Source organism: Pterocles gutturalis, unplaced genomic scaffold (genome assembly GCF_000699245.1).
Source record: "Pterocles gutturalis isolate BGI_N339 unplaced genomic scaffold, ASM69924v1 scaffold39866, whole genome shotgun sequence".
NCBI classification, from domain to species: Eukaryota; Metazoa; Chordata; class Aves; order Pterocliformes; family Pteroclidae; genus Pterocles; species Pterocles gutturalis.
The window spans coordinates 1-9,684 of record NW_010104395.1 but is presented as its reverse complement, the minus strand read 5'-3'; the positions used below and the strand labels follow the sequence as shown (position 1 = coordinate 9,684).

General features: G+C 39.5%; 1 protein-coding gene across 1 annotated transcript; it reads left to right on the top strand.

Moving 5' to 3' along the window:
- Window positions 1–953: 953 nt before the first annotated feature.
- On the top strand, window positions 954–9,677 carry LOC104471641 (collagen alpha-1(IX) chain-like; the record flags this gene model as incomplete). The annotated part of the gene is made up of 2 exons (XM_010087040.1): window positions 954–1,376; window positions 9,623–9,677. Coding segments are annotated over exons 1-2 (478 nt in total), but the record flags the coding sequence as incomplete, so codon positions are not given.
- Window positions 9,678–9,684: the final 7 nt, after the last annotated feature.

The window sequence follows — 9,684 nt, the reverse complement described above, 5'->3', positions numbered from 1 at the left end:
TCGGTTTGATCTGCCACTCAGAGATAATCTCTGTTCAAAATGCCCACTTGCCTGAGAAGTTGTTCTAATGAAAGCTAGTGACAAAACAGCTCTGCATGTGTCCACACTTAATACATTTACTAATATACAACTTATTCTTAAATGTGGATATATGGCAAATAATGTGTTGATGTCAACTGGATTATGACACTACAATTTTATAACTCATAGAATATGAAAAAGCTTATTTTTAAAATATTCTACAGGATTTACTGACATATTTGAGATTAAAAAATGACACTGCTGTTTTATACAGTGACAGAGCCAGTAGTACTTACTTCTTTGATTTTCCAAATCTCACATTACAGGAACTGCAAAAGAATGAAACACTTAGTATGTGGCAAATATGTTCCCAGCTACTTGCAGTCTTGTGGCTGAATGTCACAGGACAGAATGCATTTTTAATGTGGGTTCTTACTTTGCATGTATTTGTCAATGGATAATTTGTTGAATTATTTCTGCTGAAGTGATAGACCATACATCAACAAACTGGTTATTGTCAAGCGGAACAAGAAAATGCATTTGCAAAAGACATACTTGTGTCTTCAATACCAAATCAGATCTGCACTGACTACCTACCTGGTCAGTTGTAAAGTCACACTACATTGACTGATTTTGCAAGTAGGAAATAGCATAACTGCAGGATATACTTTCTAAATGTGAAGTAGGAGTCTGTTGTTGCTCCATCCGTTACACTTAGAAAGGGTTATCTGTACAATGTTGGAAGAACCCACACTTCTGACCCAGTTCCTTTTGCCATTAGCAACACTAATGACTCGAAAGGACATCCTGTTTCAGGACTCTGCATGCAGAAAAGCACTGATAAAAGCGTGGCTGAAATATGGTTCCGCTGAGTAACTGTTTCTCATTACTCGGTTGTGATACATGGAGTTTTCAGAACAAATACTCAACAAATGTACTGTATTTTGATCCTACACAGTGCCATATATTCCAATGGATTGCCTGATGAATATTCCTTTCTCACTACTTTTCGGATGTCTGGGGCCACACTTCAGAAGTACTGGACTATTTGGCAGATTCAGGATTCTTCAGGAAAAGAACAAGTTGGAGTGAATCTTAATGGTCAAGTGAAAAGTGTTGAGTTTTCTTATAAAGGAGTGGATGGAAGTCTCCAAACTGCATCATTTTTGCATTTGCCTTTCCTGTTTGACTCCCAGTGGCACAAGCTTATGATAAGCGTGGAAGCAAACAGTGTCACACTTTTTATTGACTGTATTAAAGTAGAAACTTTAAACATAAAACCAAAAGGGAAAATCAGCACTGATGGCTTTGCTGTGCTTGGAAAACTTAAAAATAATCCTCAAATTTCAGTTCCGGTAAGTTCCAAAACCTTTTACTACTGCAAAAAGTATTTTATAGGATCTTTACACTTAATCTTTTTTATGGAATGCATCTTCTGAAAGCCGAAATGGCAGAAAATAGCAACTCCTTGTCAGGTAAGTACTAGCTTTGCTTTTTAAATATTGCATATATATGTACTGTGTAAGGTAATGGATAACCCAGGTTAAGTCTAAGTTTCAATAGCGAAATGTTTTGGACACCCACACTTCTGTCACTGGATTCTGCTCTGTCTGGGTCTGTCAGCTGGGTGTTCCTCTGCTTCTCTCCTATGTGGAGCTTGATCTAGAAGGAAGTCTCTGGACATGGACTTGTGGGCTGTATCAAAGATAGCAAAACACTAATTGAGCAAGAGCTAACTGGGACTCCTCTCTTATGTGTGCACCAACCATTAGCTAGAGATAATTAACTGTGTTTCTGGCAGAATAAATGTTTTAAATAGTTAATTCAAATATCTCCTGTAAGAGAGATGGACAGAGGTCCTTTTTGATCTACTCTGATGTTTACGCAGGAAATGAGAACCACATTTAAATCTCAGTGCTAAAGCAGAGATTATCATGAGTATCTTATACCTCAGACTTTTCCTCTTTAGTTAGCTTGGTGGTTTTTGGTTTCGTTTTCCAAAAGGCTGACCTGGAGTAGAAAGCTAACTGGTAAAGAAGGTTCTTGTTTATGAATCCTATGAGGGATAAACGTAGCATCAGAGACTAGATCCAAGCCAAGCAAAGAGCCCAGCAGAGCTGAGACATAAAGCCCACCCATCTCCACAATACGTTCTCCTGGTTAGTTGAGGACAACCCACCCCCATATCCTGGCTGCTGTGAATCCCTTTGTTAGATATTTAACTTTCCCTGTACATTGTAGAAGCCACCAAAACTCACTGTGGAGTGCTCCTTTATTCTGTGTAGCAAGAGCAGACAGTGAAATGCTTATTCTATATCCTGGTAGTGGATTTAATGCAAAAATGTCCTCTTCGTGCTACTAGATTGTGAGGAAAGTTGTTTTGAAGGAGAAAATAACATTGGGGGTGACATATGGTAAACATTGAATGCTTTTTTGCCCTTCTACTAAGAAAACCAAATATGAAAAACCTCAGGGTATTTATTATTTGATTCTTTGATTTAGTTTCTGAAAGGAATGATGGACATAAAGCACATACAAAGTGACATACCTGTAATTTCTGACAGAAAAATTATTTGTAGCCATCACATCTGCATTTTGTCTTTTAGACATCCATCAATGTGGTTTTTTAGCTAACAAGTCATACTGCACTTTATGCTGAATAAGGCAAAATCTTGTCCCATGGTGGCACTAAATGACATTTAAGACTTTGCAAAGGCTATTTCTGAATTAATTTTGTAGATTAAAAGGAAATACACAATTTCAAAATTTTTGTAAAGTTTCAAAACCTTTTAGGAATAAGAAAATCAAAATGTGGTTTTGCAATTGCAAAATTCCACATATTGTCCCGAACCTTTTCTAAAGGATCCTCTTTAGGTGCGTTAGGAGATGTGGTATTAAGGTCACCTTGGCAAGAACTCAGACTTCTCCCCCTTCTCTGTTCGTGCTCTGGCTGACCTTTGGGCTAGGATTAAAGAAGTTGGGAAAACAGCAGAGGACATCTGGAATTTTATTCCCCTTCCTCTCCAGTCTGTGTTTTGCCGAGACTTTTTCTCTCAGCAAGGCATACAAATGAGGAACACCAATTAGGCTGGGCTCTTCAGGCGTCTGGTGGGGGATGAGTGGCTAGCATTAACTTCTGCCTCATCCGTGTTTAAGCATTTACATCATTAGGCACTAGTGTGGAGCTACCTGAGGTGAGGGGGAATGTGAAGTACAGAACACCTTTCTTCAAGGATGAAAGGACAAAATGGAATGAAATAATTTTTACAATTCACCATTTATCATGCAAAATAGTTGTTTACACCTTTAGCACTTTTATGGAAAGATTTGGTCATATTTACTGTATTTAATGAAAAAAATCAAATCTTTGCATAAGGAAGGCCTTAAAACAGGAGTATGACGCACATTTTTTGTCAAAAAGAATAATGAACCACTGGAACAAATTATCAGGAAAGGAAAAAGGTATGCATCACATTAAATTTTTAAACCGAGATTGAATGTCTAAACATACACTTGAATTCAGCCAGAACTGTGGGTTTGAAATAGGAGTCACTAGACTGAATTGCATGGCCTGTGCTATGAAGTCAAAACTGACAATGGCAGTGGTCCAACCTGATATTACAAAAATGTAGATTTAGGAAGACTGTGATCTCTGAAATTATGATAAAGAAAGTACACAGTCTGATGGACTAGTAATTTTTAAATGGCTGTTTATATTGCACAAGTTTCTGTTTTAGCCTGTCTGTTTAGTTTCTCTTTAAACAGAGTAAATAAATCTATAGTTGGGAATATCCCAGGCTTGTCCTTTAACTTGCCTGACTATACTCAGTTTAAACATCTTACCACTCTTGGGTATTTAATATGTCCTCAGCACAATTACTTCCAGTGGTATAATTTTTAAAGGACACAAATTATGTGTTTCCTATTCTTTTTTTTTTTTTTTGCAGTGTTCTGTGAGTGCTTTATTTATCTTGCAGAACAGGTCAACTTCTTATAGATGCACTGTAGTACATGGGATTGAAAAGAGATTCCTTATTGCTTGTTGTTACTATGATTGCCCAGGAGAATAATAGATAGAGTTCCATTAGAAACTACGGCTTCCCTTTGAGCCTTTACAAAGATTTATTCCAGGATTTCTGGAATGTTTTATGGAAGGCAATTTTTTTTTATACAGGTTTACAGCTGCATTTTATCTTTTTTTTTAGATAAAAAAGAGAACAGTTATTTTTTGTCTCAAAGTAATTAAAATAATCCACTATAAACTCCAAGCAACACAAGATATATCACCATTTCAAAACTGTAAAGGAACTTACTTCCTAAATCATGTGTTATAGAAAGGCAAGGGCATTCATTACTTATTGTTCAAAGATTAACTACTGTGAGATGATATAAATTGCCTTAGTTTCTGTGATTTCAAGAAGCGTTACCCTGATTTTCTCATTATAGACACTAAACACTTTGCTAGAAGTGATCCTTGATAATTATTTAATTGACATTTAATGCTGCTAACTAGTTCACGACAGCTACATGACTTGTAATGTCTGAGAACAAGTTGCTTCTCCATGTTTGCTGAACAGGGATTAATTTACACCACAGAACACATTGTGTGTGTGAATTGTAAAAAGTCATGTCTCAGGTTTTTTTCACCCTGTGAAATCTCACGTTCAGAAGGCTGAACCCTTGCCATGGAAAGTCAAATAACACCAGAATTTGCTGTACTGTTCTAAGGCTTTGAAAAAAGATGCAAGGAAAGTGAAGTTCTAAAAACCCATTACAGAGATGCAGGAAAATGGATAATACATGTTCGAAATAGCTCTAGAATGAGATATGTTTAAATACGTGGAGCTTATTCTTGGTCACTTGACAAGTACACACACACAGTTGATAGCAGACTTCCCCTAGCACAAACATAGATATCATCCATGAAAAATTGTAGAAAACCTTCGCCTGAAAGTTACTTAGCTGAGTTTTATTTCCCCTGAAGGGATGCCTTCCCTTCAGTCACCCCTGAGGCAGCAATAGTCCAGCAGAGCACAGGGAGCCAGCTCTCCCGGAAGGGACCTAAAAATGCGCTCTGATTTACCCCCAAGGGAGTGCCACAGTTTTCCTTAAAGCCTAGGAGTGATGCTTCCCTGTGACTGATGCTGCTACACTGAAAGTACTGCTCGAGGCATTTAGGTCTCATTTACAATTTACTTAATCTTCATGTGGGGGAGACACTAATAAGGCACTAAAGAGACAATGGAATTGCATAGCTCCGCTACTGAGACGTGCAAAGCTGTGGGCATTTACAGGCATTTCCACAGAACTGAAAAGGACAAAATAATAAACAGACAGACACAACTAATCCAATTGTATCTGTGCTGACTATGAAATTAAGATGAAACTCAGATCCTGTAGGAATCTCGGAAAATGGATGTCAGAAATATTGACCTATGGGTCTTAAACACCTATGGATCTTAAAGGATTACAATTTTAATAACTTCACTTTATGATTACCCCTGATTTATCTGAGGTTCATTTCTGAGAACTTTATGTCTGTATTTCATCCTTAATAACACTTTCTATTGATATCGATAAAGATTCTACATGAGACATCTTCAAAATAGTGGCATCCTTTAAACCAGCTTAATGTTATCACCAAGATCATTGTGAAATACTGGCAAGGGACATATTTGACATGCAAGGCTGGGACATATTTGTCCTTCTCTCACCTCTCCTAAATCAGTTGGAGTCCAGTCACACCTTGTACTACCTTGCCAACAGAAGAGGGGTCTTTTTTTTTTCATTTTAGATGAGGTTTCATCTCAATTTTTGCTTTATGTAACCTCAAAATAGTAATAAAAGCTCTAAGAAAAAAATTTACAGAGCAACCACAGTTTATTTTTTAAAAATAATGCTGCCTGACTAAGCAACAGGGAACTAAGAAATGTCACATTAAAGCTGCGTTTTCAAAATATTTCAACTCCATTTACATTCACATGATGGTACAGTGTTTTGTGAATAATGGTAGGTGTTTCTTCTGCATAGGATGCCTGCCTCATTTATTCTGACTTTTTTATGTGTGTCTTACACACATGACAGTACCTGGCCTTACTTAATGCTCACCACTGAAATCCCATCTGGAACAAAGCAAAGTGATTGGGTGGCCATTCAAGAGCATTAGAAGAAAATGTATGAGACACTAAAAGGATTTCCTGGCTCAGTGAGTCAAGTTCCCACTGCAGCAAGCAATCACATTTTATAATCTCATTAATAAATTTATCTCGATTTTAATATTGATTATGTTCAAAGTTGAAAAACTGGGTTCAAACTTTTAAAAAGTCTGTGCATTTGCTAGTAGTATTCTCCGAAGACACTGATATTGGCACTTGGACAGTCATGCATCAAAGTCTAACACAGCCCAGTAATTAGCATTTTATCATGTCAAATCTTTTGCACCTTAGTGCAGAAGCCAAAAACAAGGCACACACACACACACACACACACAAAAGGCAAAAAAAGAGGCAATGATTACCTACATAAATCCCACAGAATGTGCTGATGCAGATGTTGGCTGCTGGTGGTATGTCTTTAAAACAATTTTTTAGAATCATAGAATCATAGAGGTTGGAAAAGACCTCAAGGATCATCAAGTCCAACCCAACACCACCTCACTCACTAACCCATGTCCCCAAGCACCACATCTACACGTTTCTTGAACCCCTCCAGGGATGGTGACTCCACCACTCCCCTGGGCAGCCTGTTCCAATGCTTGATCGCTCTTGCAGTGAAGAAATTTTTTCTAATATCCAGCCTAAACCTCCCCTGGCACAACTTGAGGCCGTTTCCTCTTGTCCCATCACTTGTTCCTTTAGAGCAGAGCCCAGCACCCACCTCACTGCACCCTCCTTTCAGGCAGTTGTAGAGAGTGATGAGGTCTCCTCTCAGCCTCCTCTTCTCCAGACTAAACACCCCCAGCTCCCTCAGCCGCTCCTCGTCAGACCTGTGCTCCAGACCCTTCCCCAGCTCCGTTCCCCTTCTCTGGACCTGCTCCAGCCCCTCAATGTCCTTCTTGTGGGGAGGGGCCCAAAACTGACCCCAGGATTCAAGGTGCGGCCTCACCAGTGCCGAGTCCAGGGGCACAATCCCTGCCCTGCTCCTGCTGGCCACACTATTGCTGATGCAGGCCAGGATGCCGTTGGCCTTCTTGGCCACCTGGGCACACTGCTGGCTCCTGTTCAGCCGGCTGTCGCCCAGCACCCCCAGGTCCCTCTCTGCTGGGCAGCTTTCCAGTGCTTTTTTCAGTGTTTACAGATTTTGTACCAAGTTATAACTGGAAAGTACAGCTCAAGAGTGTTAATTTCAGGTACAGTTGTTACTGATCAGCCTTTTGGCATAACCTGTTCCCAGATACTTCATTTCAGGCATCCAAGTCCCTCCTCCTGCCCCATGAAGAGTGCTCTCCAATGGACCTATTTTGATTTAAATTATTAGTCAGCACTCTGTAAGAATTATGCAGCAAAAGCAGGCTCATTCTTTGGCACCTGTCTGCCTTTTCAACAAAGCCAGTCTTTCTTTTTTTTTAACCACCTTTTGCCCCATTTGTTTCCAAACTTACAGTTTCTGCAGTATGGGAACCATTTTCACAGCCTTGCTCATTCAGTCTTGTGAATGAAGGAGGAGTTCTAAGGAAAGAAGTGTGGAATCACACCATTTCAGCTTACATACAGATTACATTTGTACAGGCAACCTGTACCTGGTATTTCCTAACTCCTGAATGACTCTTCAATTTTCATATTATTTAATATAATTTTAATTTCATATTAAACAGACAAACTGAGAAAGTAGAAATTCTATCACTTAAAACCATGTCTATTTTAATTTAAATCAGAAATAGATCATAAACTGCTTTAGAGCCAGTTATGGACCTCTTTTCCTCGCAAAGTGAGCTTCAGATGTGAATAATGCAGACTCAGGACTCAGAATCTAGTTGTATGGCATGAAATATATGATCATATAGGTGTCATTTGATCCCATTTTTATGGCTTTTTAATGAATCCTTGTATTCAGATTCCAGATACCTTCTTAGTTTTATTATTGTATTGCTGCCTTGCAATATTAAGTTATAGTATACATTCAGTTCTTTTATATGTATATTATGACATTCAGTTGTCTATTATTAAGGACTGGGAAAGGTTTTAAAACAAGAATTGAATAAAGGAGGTAGAGAATTGACTCACAGATAGTGGTGTCAGATAACAGGTAAAAGAAACAAGGGTACTGACTCTTTTTTGCTCTAGTCTCAGCACTCTGCAAACTGTGGTAAACAAAACAGTAGAGATGTGATAGGATTTCGGGAGTGGCAGCACTGCAGTGGTAAAGGTGAAAGCAAAAAAAAAAGCAGCAACTTGTGGTATGTGAGTGTCTTGCAGAGATCTTAGAGGACTTCAGACTCAAAGCATTTATTAGCTCTTGCAGTCGGTATACAATTAAGTGAGTAAGAATGGTGGTGGGAGAGGAGAGCATGTCAGAATGACACTCTGCCTTCTGCATCAGTTATGGGTTGGGACTGAAGAGAGCAATGAAATATCCCAGTGGGAGCACAGAAAGCAGCCAGGAAGCACTGAGATACTGTGTGGAAGGATGGTGGGGAGCTACTTCAGCCCCCAGACACTCACTTCTATTTTCAGCTTCTCAGAAAAAAACAGATCAGAGTCTTTTCCATACCAGAGCTCTACGTTGTAAAAAGAAAAAACTCCCCAAACTTCCCTTCTGCCCAACTTCTCAGCCATCCATAATGAAAAGAATAGGAGCCTCTGAATTTTATCATCAGACTGAGAAATCTCTGGATAAACCACTGATTAGTGATTCATAAACTTAGCTGATACTATGTCTGATGGGAAGGGAAGACAACCCAAGACTTTAAAACCCAGATAGAATAAATATGTATGACTTAATATGCTTCTGGTATTTAAAATTCCAAGTAGTGCATTATATATCAGCAGATATACCTCCGAAACTGTATGTTTGAGCTATTCAGTACCTTTCAGCAGAGGGCATGTTTTTTAATCTGTATAGCACACCAAGCGAGTCTCGGTTGCAGCTTCTGAGAAGAGGTTTGCCTTAATCTGGTGTCATTTTCCAGTGCCAAATATAAATGTCCAAAGAAGACGTGAAATTTCACAGACGTATATAACTCAGTTGCAGACTGCTGCCAGTGTGCATATGATCCTGCTTTTTGAACTTCACACTTGGACCACGTCTCTGTCCTCAGACCTACCACTCTTCATGGGCACAACTGTCCGCTTAGAGAAAAATCTTTTCATGTGTCCTTTCATAAAACCACATAGTGTGAAGAAAAACGCCCTTGTTTATAAAGAACATGTAAAAAATGGCACACGACGCCTGGCAAGCTGATGCCACCTGTTTAAAAGCCCCCCCCGAGGAGGGGTGGGGGAGGGCAGGGTGGAGCTCTGCTCTGGACCCAGCTCTCCAACACACCCCTTAAGTACCCACCTTCTGAAACATGCCCTTCGCTGTCCAGTGTTCCTCCGCTTACACCCTCGGCCGGTGTGACCCCCCTGACCCGAATTAACGTGATCTTTATCTCTTTGCCCAGTTCGAAATCCAATGGATGCTGATTCACTGCGACCCGCTCCGACCCCAGCGCGAAGGCTGCGG